Source organism: Balaenoptera borealis, assembly GCF_965194805.1.
Source record: "Balaenoptera borealis genome assembly, chromosome: 12".
Classification (NCBI taxonomy): Eukaryota; Metazoa; Chordata; class Mammalia; order Artiodactyla; family Balaenopteridae; genus Balaenoptera; species Balaenoptera borealis.
The window spans coordinates 4,426,237-4,451,747 of NC_138869.1; the positions used below are offsets into that span (position 1 = coordinate 4,426,237).

Consider the following 25,511-nt stretch of genomic DNA (forward strand, 5'->3'; position numbering starts at 1 on the left):
GATTACATGTTAAATGATAACATTTTGGATATACTGGGACAAACTACAGTATTAAATCTGTTTCTGTTCAGTTTGCACGTGGCTATTAGAAAATGTAAAATTACACGTGTGCCTGTTGTACCAACGCTGGTGTCGTGGTGCTGATGCTGCACCGTAGTTACGGAAGATGCAGCTGCAGGGGGCGCCCTGGAGAAGGGGATGATGCCCTCTCTGCACTGTCTCTGCAACTTCCCTCCAATCTGTCATTATTTCTGAATAAAAAGCTTGAGAGCATTTCATGTGTTTCTCCCACTCCGTTTCCACCGCTGGCCCCCGGCCCCGTTTCCCTGGCCTTTACCTGGGCCACAGCAGGGTCCAGGTTGTTCATGATCATGTGCATGATGGCTGCAGCCACTCTCGTGCGGCAGGGGTACTGCTCCACGGGGTAGGCCCTGCAAAGGGGGTGCAGCTGCCAGGCCTGACGATGGGCGGGCACAGGCTTCCTTCCTGCTACAGCTCGGGCCCAGCCCGGCCCGGGCGCAGAGGTGGACAGCAAGCCCTGGCATCCCGCAGAAGGCGCCTGGGAACTCCCAGCAGCAGGTGGTCCCAAACGCGCTCGTGCGCTGTGCCGGGCCCTTCCCACCCAGGCCGCCCTCCCTCCCCGGTGGGCAGGCTCCAGCTGGGATAAAGCGGACTTCAGAGCAGAGCTGAAGCCTGTCCTCCAGGTGGACTTGATTCACCCGTCCTTTCCTCAGGCTGTCAGTGCTCCTGGGCACCAGTTCTGCAGCGGGTGCCAGGCCAGCAGGCCCGGGCAGGAGCGAGGGCATGTGCCTCCTGCTTTGTGGGGTCGTTCCAGACAGTCTGCGCTTCCGGCATTTCCAAGAACAATGGTGCCCAGAGTGTGATGCCCAGGCAGGGGCAGCATCTCCTGGGGACGCTGAGGAAGGCAGAGCCTCCCGCCCGGACCTGGCTGCAGCCCCAAGCCTGGCCCAGGGCAGAGGCATCCATGGGCCTCCTAGTGGGAACAGCCTGGACCTCACCCTCACTGTGTCCTGACCCCCAGCAGGGTCCCTCCAGGGAGCCTCCCACTCTGGGCCCCTGTGCAGCTGTGCCTGCAGCACTCACTTCATTTCAATGTCGGGGCAGAAGCGGTACATGTAGATGTGCCCATACAGTCGCAGCTCCTGGGCGAACTCGGGGGCCAGCAGCTCCTGGGTGTCCGGGGGGAAGTACCGAAGGGCATTCCTCAACGCCAGCTGGTGGTGGGGAAGGGGAGAGAGGTGAGGACAGCAGGGGTGTGGCTCCAAGCCAAGATCTCCCCACCTGGATTTGCCTCTGCTCCACTCAGAAACCCAGGGCCCCATCCGGAGACTGCCTGGTCCTCACCCCAGGCCAGCCTACCATGTTGCCTCCTGCAGGAAGCCTTCCTTGACTGCCCTTCCTGCTTCCCGTCGGCAGCCCTCAAGTCCCTCCCTCTTCTTGCTCACCGGGGACCAGGCTGCTTGACCCAAGGCAAGGACCAGAGAGGGGCTGCCCCGAGGCCTGTGGCTACAGCGGCAGGTGCAGACTCAAGGGGAGGGCAAGCTGACAAGCCGGGGCCGGAGGCTCTTTGTGCAAGTGTGGAGCAGTACCCAGCGTGGCCGGTAGCCTCGGGCGGCACACAGCTCCGGGAGGCCTGCAGCAGTGCCTGACACCAGGGACAGGCGCCCAAGAGCAGGAAGAAGTGTCTAAGGCTTCTCATCGCACCAGGGAGAGTAGCCCGACTCCTGCCCCCGTCAGCCTTCTCCAGGCGGCCCTCGTGCTCCTGTCCGGCCTCGGCGCCTCGGCCCCTTCCCTTCCCGCTGCCCCAGCCCCCGTGCCAGCTGCCTCCCTGGGAGCCCCCTCCTCGAAGCCCCAGTCCAGATGCCTGTCCTTGGGGGCCCGCCTTGACCTTGCCGTCTTGACTCTCGGCACCCCCATGCTTCTCTCCCAGCCAGGATTTGCGTCTTCGGACGCTTCACCATTGGTTGTTTCCTTGCCTCCCATCAGTCTCGCTGAGCTCAAGGAGGGCCAGGGTCCCGGTGGACCCTTCACAGCGCTCCCCCTCCCACCACCCGGCAGGGGCCTGCGGTTGGGGGTGCGGGGTGACGACCCTGTGTCAGGGTGGACGTCGAGGCCATTCCTTCAACCAGCTGACCCTGGAGAACGAACTGCTTTGGGCGCGTGATGAGGAGCCGGTGTGAACGTATTCATTCAGCACAGGTCCACCGAGGGGGAGGCAGTGTAGCCTCAGAGAAGACAGGTGGGCAGAGGTGACAGGAGAAGAGCCTATGGCCCCGGCCTGGGCCCTGAGGACACCAGCACGTGGGCAGGCGGGGCGGAGGGCCAGCCCGGGAGACAGAGAGCTGGGACCCGGCCAGGAGCCGAGGGCAGAGGCCCAGGAGGAGGACAGCCTGTCCCGTGTGCCCTGAGGTCCAGCACGCGCGACAAGGGTGTCACTGGGGGCCTGGGGGCAGGTGGGGTGGGAGGAGAGAGGAGGGGAAGGGTGATTCAGGAAGGAGCCGAGGGCAAGAAGGGCAACGAGGGAAACTCCAGCTCAGGAGAGACGGGAACTTGAAAAGGTTTGCACAGCGAGTCCCTCTTTAACGTCCACGTGGAGTAAAAGCACATAATCCCTTCTCTCTTGGAAAAATCGAAAGGCGGCTAGAAATACCTCCACAGGAGGTGCTCAGACTCCAGCAGACTTGAGAATCGCCCAGAGGATCAGGTGCATCCGGAGGGCTGGGCCCGCCCCGCCCGCAGCGTCTCTGACTCACGTTTCTGACGGGTTCCCAGCTGCTGCTGCTGGCCCAGGACCCCCGGGGAGGCACGTGCAAGCCACGCGCAGCAGCGTGGCAGGAGGGGAAGAGGCCGGCGTGGGAAGGACATGCTGCAGAAGGCCAGGGACACGGCTTCAAGGGCAGGCAGGGCTAGGCGCACGCCAGAGGTCAGGAGGGCTGGGCCCTTCACGGTCGTGTCCGGTCCCCTCGGCCTGGGCCTCTGGGGTCCATGTTACTCCTCGATGAAGAGGTTGGGTGGTTTTTTCTATCAGTGTACAGCTTCTAATCAGAGTTTGCCAAGAGAAACTGAACATTTACAGAAAACTTTCAAAAGCAACGTGTCACACACACACGCTCCACGGGAGGCTTGACCTTACTACATGGGCCCTAATACTTCCTACGCAACTGTAGCTTCTTTTATTTCATTTTCTAACGAATACTGGTTCCAACCCCCTAAGCCCACTTCACAGCTGGTGGGCTATTTCTCCTTGTGTACAATTTTCATCTCAGGATTGGTGAATTTCTCTTTATCCCTGAAATTCAGAAAATTAGCCTGGCTATGCCTTCATGTGGACTATTCTACATTGGGGTTTCTTTTTGTTCTTTCAATGATAAACTGTCTCTTTATCTGAAATTTCACATTTTTACCAGTTCAGCAAAGTTGTCTTCTATTATACTTCTGTTCAATAACTTTATCTTCTGTGTCTGAATTTACATAATAGGCCTGCAGTGACTACTTCTTGAGTGAAAAAATTAAAAAAGCAGCAGCTCTGCTGGCCCGGATTCAATACTCCAAGCTCTGAATGGGGGGCAGTTCTCGGGGTCAGGATGAGAAAATGGAACTCGGACAGCGTGCGGCCTGCCCCGGGGTATGAGGGGCAGCCTCAGCAGAGGAGGCCCCGTGAGGACAGGCCAGGCGGAGAGGCGGGCCGCCTTCCCAATGAGCTCGGAGAGGCAGGCACAGCTGCCTACCGGGCCCTGCTAACCTCCGGCTGGACCAGCCCGGGAGGCCGCCCGCCTGCTCCTGTAAAGACACCCGAGCCAGAGCCTGGGGCGTTTCTTGCTTCTCCCCCTCCCCAGCTTTGCAGCTGCCTTGTTACAAGGTCTTCAGTTTACTTCAAACGCTGCCAGGAAGAGCCCGTGGGGGCCACACTTGGGGACTCACCCCCGGGCTCAGCTGGCGCGCATGCCGCAGTGCTACTGCCTCAGCTCCACCGCGAGTCTGCCCCGGAGGGTCTGCTGTGTAGCACGTGGATTTTCACAGGTGAGACTGTGGCCTGTTATCATATAATGCAGCTACCAGGGGGCTCTTACTGGCAAAACCAGAAGTATCTAAGGCACATAAACTGGACAGAATTCTAGAGACCCCTCCACCTCCCCGACCTTGACCTCACAGGCATAAGAATCGGATAAGCTCAGTGGCCTGTACCCTCAGGGTCACAGGATTATTCATCAAAGTCCCGTGTTCAGCCGCTGGGCTAGAGAATCCTGGGTGCCTGATGGGATGGGGGACAGGATCATGGCCCCCAAAGATGTCCACACCCTATTGGCCGGGAATATGTTATGTTACACGGCAAAAGAGACTCTGCAGATGTGATGACGGAAGGACTTTGAGATGTGAGATGATCCTGCCTCTCCAGGTCGGCCCCAGTAATCACAAGCGTCCTTCCGAGAGGAGAGGGGAGGGTCAGAGTGAGAAAGAGGGATTTCAACGTGCTGTGCTGCCAGCTTTGAAGACAGAGGACGGGCCCAGGAGCCCAGGAACGCAGGCGCCTCTGGAGGCTGGAAGGTGATGCAGGAGGGCTGGTGCTTCGGGAGGCCCTGAGGGGAGAATCCCTGCCCTTGCCTCTTCCAGCCTGCACACCTCACCTCTCTGCACTTCAGGCTCCTCTCCTGTAAAATGAGCACATGGCCCCCGCCTCACAGGGCTGTCCACCGGCATCTGGCACACACGGGCCACCGGGGGGCCAGCTGCCAGGACGACCGTCTGCACACTCATGGCCTCCACGCCGGGCCCCTGTCCGCCTGCCCCCCTAGGAGCTCTGCGCCAGCCCTCGCTCTCTGTGGGCAGCATGCCGAGCAGCGGGTCACACTCCTGCTCCGAGACCTTCACGGGCTCCTGACGCAGTGCACGCGGCAGGCATCCAGGCCCCCCAGTAGTCGGGCTGGGCCTGGCTCTTGAGGTCGGCACCCAGCCTGGGCCTACGCGGGGCCTCGTCCACCCCAGCTTCCTTTGCACAGGCCCGTCTCTGCATCTCCGCTCACTGCCTCCTTCCGTCCCAGATGCCTCCCCTCTCAGATCTCCCAGTCTGGGAACCTTGCCCCTGGTGCCAAGACCACCTCCTCCAAGAAGCTTTCCTAGGTTTCTCCCGCCCGCTGAACTCTTGGAGGGTGTTGGTTCGGGCGCTTAGCACATGGTCTTGTTCACTCATTCAACAAACAGCTCTGGAATCACTGAAGACCCAGAAGTGAGCCCCACAGAACCCCACCCTCAAAAAGCTGAGGATTATGGTCAGCAGTGGTGGGAGGTCTTCAGATTTGGGATCTCAGGTCCAGCACAGCCCCTGAGGGTGGGGCATGCTTTGGGGAAATATCCGTAAGAGAAGCTGCACGTGGGGGAGCGGGGATGCCGAGGACGTTTCTGACAGGATGTGACGAGACCCTCCCTCTGCACTACAGTCCCACAGTGACTGAAACGCGACAGCCAGACCATCCTCTGCGTTTCAACAGAATCCACTTAAAGAAGACCAAAGAGTGAAGCATGTTTTCGTTCATCCAAACCACGAAAAACAACAACAGTTCAAACAATGGGGCAGCTCCAAACGCACCAACAAGGAACAGCCTCAAAAGAAACCAGCCTGTATGGAAAGCTTCCACTTATGCTTTTAAGAAGGACGGACACACACACCTTGTGCGCACATAGAAAGTGTCCGGAAGGAGACACCAAAAGATTATAAAACGTTATGATATTTGACTTATCTCTTAAAACTACCTTTAAAAGCTTATGTCAAAATTCAAAGGGACATTTAAATAAAACAGAAAACCAGCCACAGGAGAGCGTAAAGCCGGCCACCGAGGAAGCGGTCCCTGGGTCTGGGCCTGTCCAGGAGGAGCTCTCGTGTCCTCGCGCAGGTCCTGGTGGGGAGTGGATGGGTGGGCCCTCCAACACCCACCGCTCCTCCCAGCCGGCTGGCGTCCTACACTTCAGTCCAGCCGGGACACTGTGGACCGAAGTCCGCCCAGAGCCCACCCGCAGGCTAAGGGCTCAGCCCCACGAGACGGCCCCGCTTCAGGTGCCAATTACACGCCCCGTTGTCGTCTGTGCTCCTGGCCAACCAGCTAGAAATGGGGAGCCCACGCCCCTCCTCAGGTTTAATAATTCGCCAGAAGGGCTCACAGAACTCAGGGGAACACGTTCGCTGGTTTATTATCTAACAAAGGATGTGATGGAGGGTACAGGTGAGCAGCAACCCTCGGCGGGGGCGGGGAAAGGGGCAGGCACCCCCCCGGCACCGCCACGTGTTCACAAACCCAGCTGCTGCCAACCCTGTAGCTGGAGGATTCGGGAGGCGTAGGCATGGCGGATCATTAACTCCATTCCCGGCCCCTCACGTTGAAAGTTCCAACGTGCAACCACGGCTTGGTCTTTCTGGTGACCAGCCCCGACCAGGAGCCGCCGGAGTGGCCTCCTACCGCCCAGGGAATTCCAGCAGATCTAGGAGCTCAGTGTCAGGAACCCGGGTCAAAGACCAAACAGCAGCAGGAAGGGGGTGGGGCACAGATCAATACACCTATTTCTCCTTGTCCCCCAGGACCATCCCCACGCCAAAGGTCGAGGCACTGGCGCCCAGCAGGCAGGTGACCAGGGTGGAAACTCTAAAGTCCGCCTGATCCGCCCGCCAGCCCCTCCAGTTTGCACGCCCTGTGCCCCCCCTGCCATGGCCGCCCCGGGAGGGCGGCAGCCTGTCTGGGTGGCGGGATCCCTCTTTAAATCTCTGCGCTCACTTGCATTTGCTACTTTCCCCCACGGTTCCTGAAGTTGTCAAGCCATCCTCAGTAAAGGAAAACAGGAGAGGAAAACAGGAGAAAGCTCTTTCTCTGCCTCATTGCGGCCGCCTGCGCACACCTGTGTGTCGTGGCCAGGAGCGGGGCACCTGGTGGCTCAGGCTCCGGAAGCTGAGGCAGGACGTGCAGTCCGGCTCCTGCACTCACTTCGCCTTCCCGGCCTGGAGGCGGCCACAGGCCCCCGCTTCCTGGCTGGGTGATCGTGAGCCCCAGGGTCCCTCCCATCAGTAAATGGGGGCCGGAGTCCTGCACCCCAGGGAGGCCGCTGGGCAAAGAACGAGGGATATTGGGTGTGAAGGAGTCTGGCACACACAGCTCAGAGCAGGACGTGGGCACTGCCCAGCCGGACCACCCAGAGGGCAAACGGCCCTGCAGGAGGGGGCCCAGCCTCTTACCTGCTCCTCAGCGGGGCTGAGGCCGGGGGTCCTGACCGGCGCGTGGGGCACCCCGGCCCAGCGTCCACGGTTCTCTGGGAGGGGCCGCAAGGGCAGGCCGGAGCACAGCGCCTGGAGGCTGGACATGTCTGGCAGAGGCGAGGCGGAGGCCCACTCCGTGCGGGGGCCGCGGAGAGACTGGGCAGCCGAGGTCCAGCTGGGCGGGATCCTCTGGCTCCAGGCCCACCTCCTCCAGCCCCTCATTGGCCCCGGGCCTCCGGAAGGAGCCGTGCGTAGGTCGTAGGTCGTAGGGTCACGGCCCCCAGGCTGGCGGCCCGCAGTGTTGACCTGGGGGCGGTGTCCTGGGAGAGGCGGGCTCCACGCCAGGGACGCCTGGGTGAGGGTCCCTTTGTCCTTTTAGGGGGTGCTGGCCCTGAGGGGCGTGTTTTCTAGGACACAGCATGGGGAGCGCTCTCGTGTCCGGGTGTGTCTCGTGGGGGAGTGACACCAGGCAGGCGACGTGGGGTTTGTGTCTTGATGATGGGGGCCCGCGACACTGACCCCGCACAGGGTGTGGTGCCCCTCGTGTCCCTCCTCCCTGCCCCCTGGGTGGCGGGAGGCCGGCCAGCGGCAGCTGCACCCTCCTCAGCCCCGCTGAGGTGCGGGCCTCTCTGTGCCTCAGTTTCCTGGTCTGTAAAATGAAAGCAATAACAGTAGCTACGTCATGGGATCTGTCTGAGTATTAAACGAGGTAACACACGTGAAGGTCTTAGAACAGCGCCTGCACAGAATCAGCACCGGATAAGATGTTACTTTTCTAATTGTTGCCACTATCAAAGAAGCAAGGAACAGAGCAATGTAGTAGCACAGAAAGCAAAGAAAACATATACACGTGGGCGTGAACTGCCTCTGAAGGATCCACAAGGAACTGGGAGAGAACAGGAGGAAAGGAGACCCTTCCCTGTAAGACTGGTGCTTTCCACATTGCCAGGGCACTGAATGCCACTAAATTGTACACTTTTCAATGAGTAATTTTATGGTATCTGAATTTCACCTCAATTCAAGAGAACTGTGGAGTTTTTGAATTTTGCTCCATGGACAAACCAAATAAACAAAATGTAAAACTAACAAGGAGTAAAGAAAGGCAGGCAGGCCCTCAGCATGTGCCTCCCTGGGCCTCAGGCCTCGGGCTCCTGGTGCTGGCCGTGGCCTGTCCTCTTCAGCGTCAACTGCCTGCCTTAAGTCTCCCCTCCCGTCACTCCCAGCGGCTACTCCTGTCCTGGCCAGCCTCTCTTCCTAGCACCCGGCGACCAGCACCGAAAGCCCAGCCCTGCCCGCCTGGTACTACCACCCAGGCCACACTGGGCCCCAACCTCTGCCGTGTCACCAGCAGGCCCATCAGGCCTTCTCGAGCCCGGCAGGACCTCTGTCCCTTGGACCATCAACTTAGTCCCTGCTTCCCCTCCTTCCCCTCCAGCTACTCTGCCGCCCTGGGTGCCTTCTCTGAGTATAGCCGGGGCCCTGAGACCACCGCCCCTTGGTCCACACCCCTCATCTCTCCCAGAGTCGGCCCAGCCTCCCTCCCTCCCCACCCCCCTCCCCCCTCCCCGTAGTCCGTCGGCAGCGGGGCAGTTAGAACAGCCCACACGGTGGCCCACGACGGGCTGGGGACGTGGACGCCCTGTCTGCCTCTTCCACTTCTCCCATCCACCTTGGCCACCTCAGAGCCCCCTTGCTGCTTCCCGTTCAAGGAGCATGTGCATCTTTACGCCCATGGTGGTTTTAAACAAGCCGGCAAATCCTTGCTTGGGTGCTTCTCTGAGTGAGGCTGGGGCACCCCTAGTGGTTCCCGGGGAACCAACAGGAGGCAGCCTGAGGCTCTGTGGGAGCAACGCCCGGAGCCAGACCCCACTTGGGGCGTGAGGAGTGAGAGCGCTGCGGTGTCTGCCAGCTGTGACGGAGCCTCGGGTCGGCCAGCCTGGGCCAGCCTCCGGACGACCAGTCCCAGCTGCCGTCTGACGCAGTAGCATGAGATCCCCGGTGAGAAGCACCCAACTGAGCCCCTTCCCCAATTCCTCACCCACTAAATTGTGAGTGAAATTGAAATGTTTAACGCCTAAATTTTAGGGCACTTTGTTACTTAGCAACAGCTATTAGCAGGGCGCCTCAGGGCCTCCGCAAGGGCTGTTCCTTCTGCAGCTCGACACCTAATCACCTCTGCTGCTGGCACCTCCCGAGGCTGGCCCTGCACACCTCCCTCTGCCCACCCTTATTTTCTTCATAGCACGTTTACCACCTGCCGTGATCGCACATGTTCGCTCCTTTTCCTATGCCCTCCGCCATCCATACTGTAACCCACGAGGGCAGAAAGCGCCCGGTCCTGTCCTCCCCTAGGGCCTCAGCACCCGGTGGGTACCCAGTGCCTGTTGAACGAGGGATTGAATGCATGCGAACTCCCGTGAGAGGGCAGAGGCCGCAGCTGGCGTCTTTTCAGGGGAGCTGCCAAGGCCCTGGGCCTCTGGCGAGGCATGCTCACCCTCCCACCCCAGGACCCAGCACTGGGCCCCCAGGGGCCTCCAGGGACTTTCCTGGATGGGAATGGGCTGAGATGCTGTCCTCAACTTTGGCCACCAGGTGGCAGCACAGGGACCGAGGCTCCTTCCTAAGGACGCCAGGGGCTGGGACCCTACAGAGAACGCTGGTCCCAATGCAGGTGTAGGGGAGATTGGGGGCCGGCTGGGGGTGTAGATAACTGGGAATACAGGTCCTGGGCCCAGGGCAGCAGCAGCCCTGCCTGCAGGCCATTCTGGGCGTGAACTGGATGCTCCCCAAGGCTCTCTGTCCCGGTTGTCTGGAAAGTCATAATAAGGAGCTTCTGGTTTGTCTGGGAACTGTTTCCTGCCCCTCTGCCATTTCAGACCTATCATAGCATTTGGAGCCATATCTTTAAGACAGCAGAACTATTATTTATTTAATATTCTCCTTTAAATAGACCTTTAAAACTTACACATAACGGGAAGGAATTTTTCTATCAGCACCTTAACAGAAACCAGAGTCACCTGCCAGAAACAGACAGTAACTGTAAAAATAAAATAATCACCAACGTCAAGTACTTAGATGGCATTCATTGAGTGCCAGACGCCGTGCCAAACATCTCCTGTGTCTCATTTAGTTCCCACAACATGATGAGGTGTGTCCTAGTACTACCCCACTGCAAAGGGAACTGGGGCACAGAGAGGTTAGGCCACTTTCTTGATCTCACACAGCACATAAGTGGCACCACCAGGGTTGGAATCACCAGATTCTTCAAAAGCAGTTCAGAAACGCAGCCTTTCCCACACACTCACACTGCTCAGTGTTGGCTCAAGCACACACACCAGCACACACAGCACCAGCTGCCCCCGCGGGTGCCCTGCTAGCCTGATTTCTAGGCATCAAGACCCTGGGTTCAGGCCGGGTCTCCCAGCCCCCAGGGATCCACTGTCATCCCCCTGTACTCAGGAGTCCTCAGCGAGTTCTAAGTGCTCCCCTGGGGTCTGGAGCAGCTGTGGCGGACCAGGTGAGGCACAACAGTCCTGATGGCCGGAGGCGTGAAGTGGGACCCCCCCCCACCTCAGCCCCCGCCCCGCCCCCCCCTCCCCTGGCTGCGGCCTGCAGGCGCGGGGATCCAGGCAGGACCTGGAGACCCCCGTGTAAAACAAGGCTACAGGGTGGGCTTGGGAGGAGAAAGAGGCACCCTTGGGCCTGATTCCGGGAAGGGGGGTTCCGGGGGAGTCATGTATAGGCGGCTGGTCCCCCAAGCCAGCCCCTGGACCCCTGGTACGTAACGCAGCAAAAAGGCAAGGGGACACCGTGCTCCCCCGACCCGCTCATCCGCCAATGTGACAAGGCTTCTCGGCCTCGGGTAGAGGATGGCGCCCCCCGACGAGCGGAAGAGGACGGAGCCGCGCCGGCGACAGGTCTCCCTCCACCCAGTCTCCACCCTTCGCGCCCTGGACCACTGCTCGGCTGCCCCGCTGGACTCGGTGGGGGCCGGGCAGACTGGCCCGCCGACCCGCCTCGCCCACCTGCCTGGTCCCCAGCAGTCGCCGCCTCGCCCCCCCAACCCCGCCCCTGGCGAGCAGAGCCCTCGCCCCCGCCCCCGCGCCGAGGGCAGTGGTGCGCGCCGCCGGGAGGGTCCCGAGTCCGGATCCAGGAGCGAGGACCAGCCCCTGGGCGGCCCTGGGGTGGGCTAGGGGTAGGGTTTCGGGTCCGGCTCCCGGTGCGGGTCCGGGTCCGAGGACTCGTCCGCCGGCGGGCCAGCGGGAGGGCCTGGGGCGAGTTGCCCTGGGGCGGGTTTCTGGTCCTAGTCCGAGGACTCGTCCGTGGGCGGGTCCAGGGGCGGGGTGGGGGGCCGGCTTCGGGTGCGGGCCGGGCCGGACCCCGCGGACAGCGGCGCGCGCCGGGCAAGCATGGGGAGGCGCTGCTGGCGGCGGCGCGCGCTGGTGGCCGCCTGTCTGGGCGCCGCGCTCCTGCTCCTGGGCGCCGCGCCCCGCGCCCTGCGCCCGGGTGAGTGCCCGCCGGCCCCAGGGCCGCCCCACCAGCGGCCGGTCCCCCGACCGGGTCGGGGCACCTACGGTTTCCTCCCGGGCTGGGGGACTGGGGCGGGTGGGCTCAGAAAGGCTCTAAACGCCCCGCCCTTGTCCCGGCTCCCCGCAAGGGTCTTGTCCCCTCGGGAGTTGGTCTCCCAAGGCCCGGAGAGGTGAGAGGTGACAGTCCGGGCCTCCCAGCCTGTGCCCAGGGACCAGGTGAGTGGTGGGCGGCGGAAGACATTAGGCCCACCCGGGAAGTTTGCCTCCTTTGCCTCGCGCTCACCCCGCTTAGCGCCCGGAAACCCCTCCGGGTCCGCGGCCGCGCAAGGGTGGCGGGCTTGACCCTCCAGGTCCGGAGGTGGCCCCTCCGCGCACCGCGCTGCGCCCTGGCGCCCCTGCTCCGCCTGAAGTTAGCACCGGGAAGGACTAGGGTCCTGAGTACCCACCTCATGGTCGGTGGGGGAAACAGGCAGCCAGTCGTGACCGCCGTGCGGATTTCCAGCTCCGAGCCGGGCATATGTTGAGTCTTCACTCACGGGAGAGGCCGAGGGGCCCGTGGGCGGCCTGGGGCTGGAGGTGCCCAGAGGCCTGTTCTGACCTCTGCTCTGTTTGCCTTTTCCTGGTGTGAGTGTGAGTGAATGTGAGAGTGTGTGTTGGGGGAATCTGTATCTCCTACCCCACCCCCTGTGGGCTCTGCAAGAATCCTTGGAATCACGCCTTTGGAGCCTTGCAGAGGGGGTCCAGGGAGGAAGTAACCGTGTCCCCAGGTGGGAGGGGACCATGGGAGTGTGGGGTCAGGGTGGCTCAAGAGATGAGGCTGAGGAGACTTTTGGGTCAGCACGTACCCACCTGGCTGGGTCTGGGTGACCTATCCCTGCCCCACTGCCCAGGGCCTCAGTACTCCCATCTATAAAATAGGCTGCTCGAGTTCTTCCTTACAGGGTCTCTGGGGAAGTGGAGTTAAATGGGAGAAAAGTGCCTGGCTCCCAGCCTCTTCATCAAGCCGGATGTCACATGGGTGGCGTGGTGCCCCCCGCATCCTGGGGTGAGGGGCTTCCTTCTCCTCCTCACCTCAAACCTCTGTGCCTGCCTCTGGGCTGCGGTCCAGGTGAGCTGGGCTTGGGAGGCTCCTCGGTGCTCACCAGGGCTCTGCCCAGTCACCCTGCCGTTCACACCGTCCCCGCCATGTCTGGACACAGCTTCCCAGACCTCGCCGCCTCCCCAGGCCCACGAGAGGGAGCCGCAGTCAGTCTTTCTGTCCCCCGACCAGTTCTGAGGGCTGGGTGGCCATGGGGGTGGTGCTCCTGGCTCCTGGGGAGGGGGCTCCCATGTCCTAGCTGAGCCGAGCGTCCCCCGGCACTGTGTGGGCTGTAGTCCTAGTGTCTGCGGTCATGACACTGGCCACCCACTCTTTCTCGAACAAATGTTTACCAGCACCTAGGGCCGGGCAGGGCACAGTGGTTCCTGGCCCCCAGGGCTCAGGGTCAGGTGTGGGGGGAGAAAGAAGCTGCACTTTGTTCCTTCTGACCTCCTCCCTCTCCTGTAGATTAGGAGGGTGCCTCCCATGCCCCCTTCCTAGCCTTTGCTCAGGCCGTTCCCCACCTGAGCCGAACCTGCCTCATGAATACCCTTGGCCATGACCCTCTCCCGCAGCAGGGTGGCCTCACTGCGTCTGGCCTGGCAGACCCTTCTGGAACCCTGCTTCCAGCGCCCCCAGGTGGGGAGGGGCCTTTCTTCTGCTTCCCAGAGCCCCCCTCTGTTCCTTCTGGACTCTCAAACCTTTCCCCATGGCCTGCTGCCAGCCATCAGAGCTTTGAGGGTGACCTGGACAAGCAAGGGTTAATCAAGCCAACCTACCCTGCTGGCTCCTCTGCCCCCAAGCCCTGAGCTGAAGCCCCTGACCCCAGGAGCCAGTGAGGCTGTGCTAATGGTGGGCCTGCAGGCCCGGCAGAGGGGGCAGAGACAGCGGGGCAGAAAGGGCAGGCTCTCTGTCCAGGGCCTCTGGAAATGGCTTCAACAGGGCCTGCGGCATCTCCGAGTGTGTCCCGGCAGCGTGGCCCGAGCTGGAATGGGGTGGAGCATGTGGCTCGTGGTGGGGGGATAGGGCTCCAGGGCCCAGGAGGGACTGCAGCCCCTTCCTCCAGGCAGGTGAGTCTCCAAAGCGGCAGAAGTTGCCACAAGGTGGGCAGGAGACCCCTGAAGCGGGCTCCGCTGCCCCTTTTCTAGTGGGGAGGTCTGGAGCAGCCCAACTGGTGCCCGTCAGGCCAATGCTGACCTAGTGGCCAGAGTCCTGGGGACGAGGAAGATGCCAGAGGAGGTGGGACAGCTGCCTGGGGCACTGCTGCCCTCAGCGCCCTACCCTCGCCCCGGCCCCACTGACAGGCCCACTGTCCCCCCTGCCCGCCCAACCTTGGCTTCCCCTGTGGCTTACCTGGTGGGGTGACTGACTGCTTCTGTGTGATGCCCTTGACCACGTATTCGCTGGGTGCCTGTTTGTGCCAGCGTCAATCGGGGCTGGGGACAGAACTTACTGATAACCTGCCCTCCCAGAGTTTCTGTTTTAACATCAAAACCCCAGATCTGCAGTCTGTACCCTCTGTCCCCAGAGGCACACCCAGGGAGAGCCGTGATGCTGCTACTTTAGCTCCCCACCCCTGCTGGTCCACAGGGGCCTTGCTGGGAGGTGCTGGGGCCCACCCTACCCCACCCCGTCCTGACCTCCATCCCCTTCCGGGTTCACAGGGTTGAGCATCTTTCCTGAGGTTGGCAATCAGGGGTGTTTCTCTCAGAGCCAGGCTGGGCTTCTGCCCACTTCCAGGGGACCCTGGGTGGGGGGGGGCTTGTTCCCAGGGGGCCCGCCCCTCCCTTCTGGGCTGGACTGCTGCCCTCCTCGTCCTCCGGGGCACAGCCTGTCCCTTAGGGCCCCGCTTCCTGCCCGAGGTCCGAGCGTGATGTGGGCTAACAGGGACCTTCTCCCCCAACAGCCTTCCTGGAGGGGCTCCAGGGGGAAGGACCCAGGAGGCTCGGGTGGGGACGCCGGCTCTGTCCCCGCTGTCCGTCCGCTGCCTTCTCGGGCACAGCAGCACCTGGGGACCCAGGCCGAGGGAACAACGGTCCACGATGGCCTCGGCGCCCCTGCAGTCGTGCAGTGTAGGGCCCTGTAGGCAGCCACGGTTTCTAATGAGACACCAGGATTTGGTCCCATGCAGAATAAATGCAGAAATGCCCAGTGACTCCTGGTGAGCCAAGGTGCCAGGGCTGGGGGGGGTCAGTGAGGACAGGGCCCCTGAGGCCTCAGCAGCAGCCCCTCAGTGCAGGCGTCCGGGCTTGCCCCCGGCTGCCCTGTATCCGCTGCCTCCCCCGGAGCCCCGCAGGCCCCAGCCCGCAAGGTCTCTCAACGCCTGCTCCGTGGCGCCCCAGTGCCCGACTGGACCCCCGACTCCTTCCTGTCCTGGCCCTGGAATCACAGCAGGTGACGAGTCAGAGACGGGGCGCCCCCAGAGCGCCGTGTCTCAGACTCACTGGGCCAGATGCTCTGTCGTCAGGGGCTATAACCACATCCGCATCTCTAGGTCTGGCTTTTTTCTGTGGTGGCCTCAGTCCCCGCTCCCCAGCCAGCGGGCAGCGCCTTCTCCCGGGGTTTCAGCCAGGGTCCCAAGGAGGCATCTCACTGGCCTGGATTGGATCACATGGTGCCCACCTCTGAGCCAATCGCTGTGGCAGAAAGGGATGGAATGCTCTGATTGGCCAGACCTGGTCACATGCCCAACCCAGCCGCTACGGGAGTGGGGAGCCTATCAGAACCACCTGGAGGGAACAAGCAGGTTTGTGTCTGGAGGGAAATCAGGTGGGTGACCAAAAGGAGGGGGTGTGGCTGCTGGGAGCCCAATCAGTAGATGCTCACCACACTGCTGCCCACTCTCCCGGATTGCGGGAGGGTTCAGAGCTCTAAGGCACCTTCCGGGCCACCAGAGAGTGAAAGTCAGCTGTCAAAACAGAAGGCTCCAGAGCAGGGACTGGTCGTCTCATTTTGCAGAGGAAGACGCTAAGATCAGTAGAAACGAAGTGACTTGCTCAAGGCCACCCAAGTAGGAAGTATGGGTGCCAGGATTTAAATCCACGTCTAAATCCTAACCCTTATGCTTTCTACTGTACAGGGCAGGTGTATTTGGGTTGGGCTTTGAAGGCTGCATAGGAGTTTACCAGGTGCAAAACAACGAAAGAGAATTGCAGGCAGAGGGAGTGGCACAGAAAAGCATGGAGGAGTGAAATGGCCTGGTGTGCTAAGGGATGTGCTGCTCCCTCAAGGGTTCATGAGATGGAGCAGTGAAGTGGAGGCCAGGAAGGTACTGTAGGTTGGTGAGTGGCCTTGAATGGCAGGCTAGGAATTGGGGTGATCGCCCCATGGCCAGGAAGGGCCATCAGTCTTTAAATAAATACTCGCAGACACTAGCTGAGGTACAAGGATTATAAGAAAACAGGACAGTGCCCTCCTTGCAGAGCTGACCTTCCAGAGGGGCAGCCAGACATCAGCCCACAGAAATCAGATGATCTCAGCAGTAATGAGTGCTGTGAATAAATTAACGGGAGGCTGTGGTGGGACATTTGAGCTGTCTGGTGGGACATTTGAGCTGAGATCTGAATGAGAAGTATTGACCCTAAAGTGTAGAGGTTTCTCCTGAGGTGGGGACGCACCTAATGTGTCCACTGACCAGCAGGAGGGCAGTGTGGCTGGAGCTGAGTGAGTGAGTGAGCAGGGAAGGGTGGGGCTGCGCCTGGAGACGCCCTGGAAGGAACTGGGACTTGCCATCAGCCAGCGAGAAGCCACGTGGGCTTTCCATCACACGGTGGTGGGAATAAAACCTGTGATTATCCCAGGCAGAGGGGACGCAACTGTACTAGGAGTGATCTGACCAAGCAGGGTTCCGCTCTGGGCATTGTGGAGCTCAGTGTAGAGTCTGAATCTTAAATGCAAGTGGAGAGATGGCTACTTAAAAAAAAAAAAAAAAAAAAAAAAAAAAAAGCGGCAGGATTGCTTTTTTTTCTCGTGAAGGGCTTGATCTCTGGAGGGAACATCCCTGCCCCCAGCCTGCAGGTCACAAGGGGACCCAATGGGCCAGGCAGCGCTGCTCCTGCCCATCTGTTCTTGCGACACTGGCCCAGCTAGAACTTATTAACCGGAAGCCGCGTCGTAACCTCTACTCCCTGGGCAGGGGTCACCAAGCACAGCTTCCCCCACGGGTGCAGCCTCAAGTGGCCCAGGTACCGCTGCGCCGGGCCTGTCCTCAGGGTGAGCGGGCCAAGGACCGTTTGTCGGTTTCTGTTTTTGGTTTCCCTGTGCGGCGTGCCACCCCCTGGCCTGCGGTGCTGTGAGGATGGGTGGGGTAGTGTGCAGGGCAGGGTAGGGCACAGCAGTAAAGGACGCACTCACACCGTGGCCTGGGGTCAGGCCTGCTTAACGCCCTTACTTGCCGTGAGGCCTCAGCAGTTTTCTTTGCGTCTTTGAGCCTCAGTTTCCCCATCTGTCAAGTGGGGATAACAATAGCTCCTACCCCCAGGAGTACACCTGTCAGTGAACAAAGCAGGGGCACGGTGCCAGGCTCTCGCCCACCCAGCACCTCCTGCCCGGCTCCCCGGCCTCCCTGCAGGCTCCTGTGCTGCCCAGGACACTCCAGCCCACGTGCAGCAGGCACTGGGCTGTCAGGCTGGGCCTCACGCTGGCCCACTGGGCCGGGACCCAGGCCTGCTCGTGAGTCCGGGGCTGCATGGCTCGTGAGTCCCCGGCCTGGACCCCCTGGGCATGGGCCCTGGGTGCCCCCAGATGGCGGGCAGCTCACCCCCTCTGCTTCCCGCCCCTTCACACCCAGCTAGTTTGCTTTGAGCTATTTCCGACTTCCTGCTGTTGTCTGTTTCACCTTCTCCAGCCTCTGTCCCTGTCCTCCTGTGTAGCTGCCTTTATCTCTGTCACCCCTCAGTCCCTCGCACCTCCTTCCGCCACCCTCTCCCCCTTCTCTCTCCCTCTCTCTCTATAACCTATTTTTGTTTCCTTTTCCAAAGGAGAACCCGCCTGCGGTTTTGCCTGTGGCTGCTCTGGGCTGGCCCAGGCCCCTCCCTGGCCATGAGGCTGGGCCTGCCCACCTAACCCTCTGGCCTGTCTGCTCCACAGCGCCCTTGGCAGGGAGGCCTGGGACCTGGGGGCTAGCGGAGGGGCTTGGCGACGGGAGTGGGGGTGGCAGGATGCCTCCGTGTGGCCCTCTGGGGACAGCGCCTACCCTCGGAGCCCAGGCCTCCAGCTTCACGGAGGCGAGGCTGGACCCAGGGATCTCCAGCGCGTTCCCCTTCGACCCTCCTCCATGGCCACCCTGCCCACCCTGCTGGACCGCGGCTCTTCTGCTCTGTGCAGTGGCAGGCGTGGAGCTGGGCGGAGGCGGCCCAGCCCCGTAATCACTGGCCTCGGCTATTCTGGGCCTCTCGCCTTCCACCCACTGGCTCCCGGGGTCTGGGATGGGACCTACTTTCCTGCAGGCTGTGGTCTGGCCAGGAAACGAGAGGCCCCACACAACGCTTGGTGTTTCCGCAAGGCTGCGTGCTTCCGAGTCGTGGGGCTCTGGGGTGGAGGTGCCTGGGTCTGCTCCTCTGCATGCCCCCCGGTGGGCACCAGCCTTTTCTCCACCCCAGCCGTGACCCTGAGGGAAGCTCTTCCCCTCTCAGAGGCTCCACTTTCCCATCGGCAAAGCGGTGAGGCGGACCCCCCCATCCCAGGGCTGTGCGTGGTGCTGGGCTAGTGTGGTGCCCGCAGCTCCTGGGGCCTCCCTGCCAGCCAGCAGCCAGGAAACAGAGGTTCAAGTCTTGGGACCACCGATGACCCCCAAGACCTGGGCAGGCCCTGAGGGCCTCACCCCTCCACGTGCCCTGGTCACAGGAGAGCTTGGTCCTTGTTCTGGGGACACTGGAGTTGGGAGGGGCCCTGAGGCTGCCAGAGGCCTGGCAGGTGGCCTGAACAGCGGGCTTCAGGTACACACAGAGGGCTCTGGACGCACGGCCTGTCCAGCTGTCATTTACGGCTTCATTCAACCACCTCCGCCAGACACTGCTCCAGATCAGCGGTTCTCAACGTGCACTGCCGGGCCAGCAGTAACAGCACACCTACACTGTCAGAAACACAGACTCACGGGCCCCGCTCCACACCTACAAGGGCCAGAGCCTCTGGGTATGGGGCCAGGCCACCTGTGGTTCAGCAGGCCCCATGCACGCTCAAGCTGGAGAACCACTGCTTGTGGTCAACTGGCCGACAGGTCAGTTCATCAGATTTTCCGGGTTTGCCTGTTTGCCAAAGACTTGTCTTAAGGAAAAGTCTTGCATCCTGGCAGCATTTTAAGCCTCTTCATTTGGTTGAAAGCCAAGGATCATGGAAACGTTCGTTCTTTTTATGAATATATTATTTTCTCATATGATCCTGAATTCTTAAAGATATTCCTCTTATGAATATTCCATATTATTATGAATTCAATAATTTCTCAGTAGCCACGGAATATATTTAAATTTGTAAACCAGATTTACACATGTTCTTGTATATATTATTTTTTATGGTCAATATTATTTATTTTTATTGAGATAATACTCTCATTCTACAAAATTCACGTTTTTAAAGTGTAGTGGTTTTTAGCATATTCAAAAGCTGTTCACTGTCACAGCTGTACAAACCCAAAACGTTAGCCACTAGCCCTGCCCCCCATGTTCCCAGTGCCTGCGTGCCCCCCCGCCCCCCATCCCACCCAGAGCCCCTGGAAACCACTCATCTACTTCCTGCCTCTATGGATTTGCCTGTCCCGGACGTTTTATATAGACGGAGTCAAACAATGTGCGCAGGGCCTTCTGCGACGCTTTTTTCACTCAGTGTCAGGTTACAAGGTGCATCCACATGGTAGCAGGTGTTAGTGCTTCACTCCTTTTTATGGCCATTAAATCTGTTAGCTGTGGGTTTTTCCCAGATGGCCTTTATCAGTTTGATGACGTTCCCTTCGATTCCTAGTGTTTTCATCATGAAACGGTACTGAATTTTGTGCAGTGTTTTTTCCGCATCTCTTGATGATCATGTGGGGTTTTTTCTTTATTCTATTAACATGGTGTATTACCTTGATTGATATTTTTATGTTGAACCAACCTTGCATTTCTGGAGTAAATCTCAATCAGTCATGGTGTATAACCCTTTTTACATGTTGATGGATCTAGTTAGCTAGTACTTCCTTGAAGATTTTGCATCTATATTCATAAGAGATACTGGTATATAGTTTTCTTTTTTTGTGACGTCTTTGGTTTTGGTATCAGGGTAATACTGGGTTCATATGACGAATTGAGAAGTGTTCTCTCCTCTTCTGTTTTGTTTCTTCGTTTGTTTGTTGAAGAGTTTCGTAGAGATTGGTGTTACTTTTTCTTTAAATATTTGGTAAAATTCACCAGGGAAGCAATCTGATCCTGGGCTTTTCTTTGTGGAAATTTAAAAAAATTACTAATTCAATCTCTTTACTTGTTATATGTCTGTTGAGATTTTCTATTTCTTCTTGAGTCAATTTCAGAAATTTGTGTCTTTCTAGAAATTTGTCAGTTTCATAAGTTAAATTTGCTATTGTACAGTTGCTCATATTGTATTCTTCAACCCTTTCTTATTTCTGTGAGGTCCACTACTAATGTCTCCTCTTTCATTCCCAGTTTTAGTAATTTGCGTCTTCATTCTTTTTTTCTTGGTCAGTCTAGCCAAAGACTTGCCAATTTGGGTGATTTTTTTAAAGACTGCATTATAATTTATTAGTTTATTAATAACTATAACCATATTTAAGAAAAACATGAGTCTTTGGTAGTTCCGGGAAGATTGAGGAACGCAGCGATGAGACAGAGAGCACCCCTGCCCTCGGAGGCTGCCAGTCTGGGCGAGAGCAAAACCTGCGTTTACCATGAGGCGACACACACACCAGCAGGGGACGTACAGGCCACTGTAGGTGTCCCCAGCGGGTCACCTGAGCTGGTCACCTGCTCACCACCAGAGAGCCGGCAGCTTGGCTGTGCCATGTCCGCTGCTGCCTAGCCCTTTCTGTCCGCCTGTGCCCGGGGCCAGGGGAGGCTGGACCCAGCCAGCCTGCTGAGCCCTAACTCTCAGGGCTCCATGCACGTGGCTGGCAGAGGTGGGGCGTGAGATGAAGGCAGGTGGAGGTGGGAGAGGTTGGGTGGTCAGGGCACTCCCGGAGGGCGGTGGTTTCCACCTTCCCTCTTGTTCCCTCCTGCCCGGCCCCCTCCAACTGGGGGGGGGGCAGGACGTGGGGGCAGGAGTGACACCAAGCACCCTGCCCTGGTGGACGAGGGGCCCTGTCAGTGCCCCCAGAGGCAGGCGGGACACAGGTGGGAAACTGAGTCCCAGAGGTGGATCCAACGTGCCGAGGTGAGTTGGCCAAGCCCCCAGGAACACGGCCAGTCTGTCTGGTGCAGCAGTGAACGCCCCTCTCCTTACTCCCCCAGCGTTTGAAAACAGGGCCGTGGGCTCCAGCTGGCTTGGCGGCAAGAGGAGGAGTCCCCTGCAGATGCTCTACGACCTGGACCAGGTAGGTGGACAGACGCCCCGTCCCTCCCTCTGCCTCCAGCCACGGGAAACCCCGAGCTCCCACGTGGACCTGCTGCCGTGGGGCTGCAGCCACAGCCAGCCTCTGTCCGGGAGGGAATGCTGGGCTGCGGCAGGGCAAATCGTGGGGCAGGCTGAGAGACCTGGGGTCTCCAGCTGTGGACTGAGGCCACGCCCTCTGCAGCACTGTTCCACGTGGCGGACAGAACGACCAGCGGGCTGTGTGCCACCCACGGCAACAGGCGGCAGCCAAGGGACCCCCGATCTCAGTCCTGCTGTGACAGAGGGAGACAGGCGGGCGCCCCCTCACCAACGGGGGGACCTGCAGGGACCACACGTCTGGCTCACACACACCCCAGCAGGCACACTCAGCACTACCGAGCGCCTGCAGGTCACCTGGGTCCCTGCCCTTGAGGTGCTGATGGTCCCACGGGGGGAGGATGGCATCTGATGGCTTCCCGCACCAGCCTGCACTGACTTGGGTCCAGGCTGCCCTGAGCTCTGACGGGAGGGCACAGTGTAGATGGAGACCCCCTCTGAGAAAGGGACACGGGGCCTGCAGAGGGACAGTGGAGATGCAGATGGGGGCACCGAGTACCTGGCGGTGGCAGAGGGCCATAGCGGGGCAAGGGCAATAGGGAGCCGGGGAGGAGGACCACACTGGGCTGGGGAAGGCGGCTGCTCACCGAAGCCCTGAGGGCTGAGCCCAAGGCACCCACACCCTTGGGGTGCAGGTGGGAGGCCTTGGTTCAGCGAGGGTGACAGGCTTGCCCTGGGCCACACAGCGAGCAGAGGGCAGGCCAGCCTCTCAGCAGGCTTCTGAGGGGCAGGTGGGGCTGGCTCGGCCCCCTCGCAGCCTGAGGGCCCAGTGGCCGTTACGTGTCAAGGCATCCTGCAGCTGGACAAACAACAGCAGAGAAACGGTCTGACCGACAAGTGCTGACCGTGCACCGGGCACTCGAGTTCCGGGAGCCCACGCAGGCCTCACGGCAATCCTGTACGATGGGGCGTCATTATCCCCGTTTACCTATGGCACTGTCCCTTGGCACAGGGAGGCCAAGGACCCTGAGAAGGTCACAGGGCTCGTAAGGACTAGACCCTGGCTGAGGATCAGCCAGGCTGGCAGGCATGAGGGCTGTGGCTGTAGGACTCCGTCCCGAACCGGTGGGCACAGCCCCGGCTTCTGAATCCTGAGGGGCCCAAGGTGGAGTCCCAGCTTCTCTCCTTGACAGCTGCAGGCAACCCACTTCCTCTGAGGCTGTTTTCTCTTCTGTAAAATGGAGAAAGCAGTGCCTGTCTTGGTATTCATAGGGCTGCAAGCAACAGAAAAGCTAGCTGAGGCCAATTTAAGCCATCGGGACACTCACTGCTTATGTCTCAAGATGCTCAGACACCAGCAGCCCCTGGTACGGCGGCACAGGGCTCATCCCCATCCTCCGGACGTTACTACTGTGTAAGCTACTGGTCTTACACCCCACCCCGGTTTTAGGGAACGGTGAGAAAATACTCAGTTTGCCCCGGCGCTTAGCGCTCTAACGTCAGACGTCTTTACCAGGCTGATTTTGACGTCGCATGTCCGTTCTCCGGCTCTCGGGGTCCAGAGTGCCGTGCACGCGATCAGTCACATCCTGCACGCGCCTCAGGCCGGGTCGATTCACTTCCCCCCATCCAGGCCCCCTGTCTCCCGCGTGGCCCTGACCCACCCCCGTCCTGTCCCCGCAGGGCCCACGCTCCGCGCTGGCCGAGGTGCACCGGCAGCGGCGCGACCTCCTGCGCCGCGCCTGCAGCCGCCACACGCGCCGGCAGCACCTGCTGCAGCCGGAGGACCTGCGGCACGTGCTGGTGGACGACGCACACGGTCTGCTCTACTGCTACGTGCCCAAGGTGGCCTGCACCAACTGGAAGCGCGTGCTGCTGGCGCTGAGCGGCCGTGGCCCGGGAGACCCGCGCGCCATCCCCGCGCACGAGGCGCACGCGCCCGGCCGCCTGCCCTCGCTGGCCGACTTCAGTCCGGCCGAAGTCAACCGGCGCCTGCGCGCCTACCTGGCCTTCCTGTTTGTGCGCGAGCCCTTCGAGCGCCTGGCCTCGGCCTACCGCAACAAGCTGCAGCGGCCCTGGGGCGCCACCTTCCAGCGCCGCTTCGGCACCGGCATCGTGCGGCGTCTGCGGCCGCGCCCGGGCCCCGACGCGCTGGTCCGCGGCCACGACGTGCGCTTCGACGAGTTCCTGGCCTACCTGCTGGACCCGCGCACGCGCCGCGACGGGCCCTTCAATGAGCACTGGGAGCGCGCCCACGCGCTCTGCCACCCGTGCCGCCTGCGCTACGACGTCGTGGGCAAGTTCGAGACGCTGGCGGAGGACGCGGCCTTCGTGCTGAGCCTGGTGGGCGCGCCCGGCCTGCGCTTCCCCGAGCCGCCGTCCAGGGCCCGGGCCGCCGGGCGCGACCGTGCCGCGCGCCTCTTCCGCGACATCAGCCCCTTCTACCAGCAGCGCCTCTACGGCCTCTACAGGATGGACTTCCTGCTCTTCAACTACTCCGCCCCCTCCTACCTGCGGCTGCGCTAGCCCTGCGGGCGGGGGGATGGGGCGCGGAGACTGCGCATGCTGCGGGGCCCTGACTCCGCCCCGAGAGCCACCGCCCCCGCGCTCTCTCACCCTCGGCCCGCCCACCCGGGCCAACCGCGTTCCCGGTGCAGCCCACCTCCCCGCGGGGGGGGCTGGACCCTTGGGTGCCTGCCGCCTGCTTCCTCGAAGCGCCCCAGCCGGCGGGTGCTTCCCCAGGACCCCTGAGTGGCTGAGGATGGGATAATAGGTTTCTAGGTTGCGAGCGCCTGTTTTTTGTCCACTCTGTCCTGGAACCTATCCGTGGCGCAAGATTAGAACGCTGGCTCGGCACAGCCTGTGGCCCATCCTGGGGCCCTCCCCACCTCACCTGCCCGGATGAGGACGGCCCTGGACTAGGAGAGAAGCCCGCCGCCCCTCCCCGGGCCAGGCCCAGGGCAGGCCCAGCCTTGTCGCCAGCTCCGCTCAGGCGGCGACCGTGAGCTGCCGGCCACCTGGGGCGTCCTGAGCCCGGAGCTCACCGAGGGCCCTGTTCTGGCCCCACCCTTGGTCTCTGTCCTGCTCGGTCTTCCTGAGCCCACAGAGCCCAGGTTGCAACGTAGTGGCAGACTTTATACGACCTTGGTGAGCTGGGGAGCTCATGTTTTTGAAATAAATGTGTTTTGTTACTTTCTGACATTTTAGAGTTTCTGTGTCTCATTTTGCCATTTGTTCTGGGGGCATGAGGTTGTCTCATCTTGAGCCTGGGTCACCTTCACAGCAGTCCACAGGTACCAGGTTATGTGGGGAGTGGGATAGGGAGGGGGTACACCATGGGGAGGGTGCTACATTCTGGCTCAAGGGGCGACAGTGACACTTGGGGGAAACCTATCCTTTTACTCTGCCTGGGTCGAGGCTTAAAGCCAAACCAGCTCAGCCAAGCCCTGCGCTTCGGGCTGCCTCCTGCCCTGGGGTGTGTGTGTGTGTGTGTGTTGGGCTGCTTGGCAATGAGGATCCCCCCTCAGAAGCTACACACGCTGTGTTACCTCATGCCGTCGATGCCCCAATGACACACAGCTTTGTTCCAAGCTCACGCAGCGCCCATGCAGCCTGTGATGTGACCTGTTTGCTGAGTTACCTCCATCCAGAAGCCACACCCCAGGGGCATCACAATTACAAGTCACCCTCCTGCTCTGCCCTGACACTGCGTGCTGTCAGCCCTCAGCACCTGCTGTGGTCTGGCACTCATCACAGGCGCACACACTCCCTCAGGTGGGGCAGCAGTGCACGCGCCCCGTGTCTCCGTGTCACACTCTCCACAGCCCACCACACAGCCCTCCTCTGTGCCCTGCCCTCGCCTGCCTTGGGGTATCTGCCTGCTCCGAGCTCTCTGGCTGGTGCCAGAACACCTGTCCTCCCAGAGCACAGGCTGTCAGCCAGCCTCCCAGAGCTAGGGTCCCAGCTGGGTCACTGGACGATCCGAGAGAGGCAGGGTCTCATGGGCAGAGCTGGACAAGTCGTGAGGGCGCCCAGGGGGCTCTCAATCAGGCACGCCCATCAGGGATTCTACTAA

General features: G+C 60.7%; 2 protein-coding genes across 11 annotated transcripts in view; one reads left to right on the forward strand and one right to left on the reverse strand.

Moving 5' to 3' along the window:
* UROC1 (urocanate hydratase 1) overlaps nucleotides 1-15,424 on the reverse strand; it is a 39,074-nt gene extending 23,650 nt beyond the window's left edge. Inside the window, exons 1-4 of one of the 6 annotated variants that reach the window (XM_082345228.1) lie at nucleotides 15,310-15,424; nucleotides 14,219-14,301; nucleotides 1,105-1,235; nucleotides 338-431 (exon numbers count right to left, since the gene is read on the reverse strand). In XM_082345228.1, the coding sequence (XP_082201354.1) occupies nucleotides 338-431; nucleotides 1,105-1,136 (126 nt within the window). In that variant the 5' untranslated portion in view covers nucleotides 1,137-1,235; nucleotides 14,219-14,301; nucleotides 15,310-15,424. Of the gene's footprint in view, nucleotides 1-337; nucleotides 432-1,104; nucleotides 1,236-1,466; nucleotides 1,486-2,774; nucleotides 7,214-7,237; nucleotides 7,431-12,233; nucleotides 12,802-12,858; nucleotides 13,661-14,218; nucleotides 14,302-15,309 lie in introns of those variants that run through there. The other 5 variants (XM_082345230.1, XM_082345226.1, XM_082345227.1 and 2 more) reach the window with 5 other exon arrangements.
* On the forward strand, nucleotides 11,618-24,635 carry CHST13 (carbohydrate sulfotransferase 13). Of its 5 annotated transcripts, none has more exons than XM_082345309.1 (3): nucleotides 11,618-11,764; nucleotides 21,298-21,380; nucleotides 23,120-24,635. In XM_082345309.1, exons 1-3 carry the CDS (start codon nucleotides 11,668-11,670, stop codon nucleotides 23,960-23,962), a joined length of 1,023 nt encoding a protein of 340 aa, XP_082201435.1. In that variant the 5' UTR covers nucleotides 11,618-11,667; the 3' UTR covers nucleotides 23,963-24,635. The 5 variants fall into 5 exon arrangements, with proteins under 5 accessions (XP_082201435.1, XP_082201437.1, XP_082201434.1 ...); XM_082345311.1 differs by lacking the exon at nucleotides 11,618-11,764 and adding an exon at nucleotides 11,881-12,003; XM_082345308.1 differs by lacking the exon at nucleotides 11,618-11,764 and adding an exon at nucleotides 15,458-15,634.
* The last annotated feature ends 876 nt before the right edge of the window (nucleotides 24,636-25,511 follow it).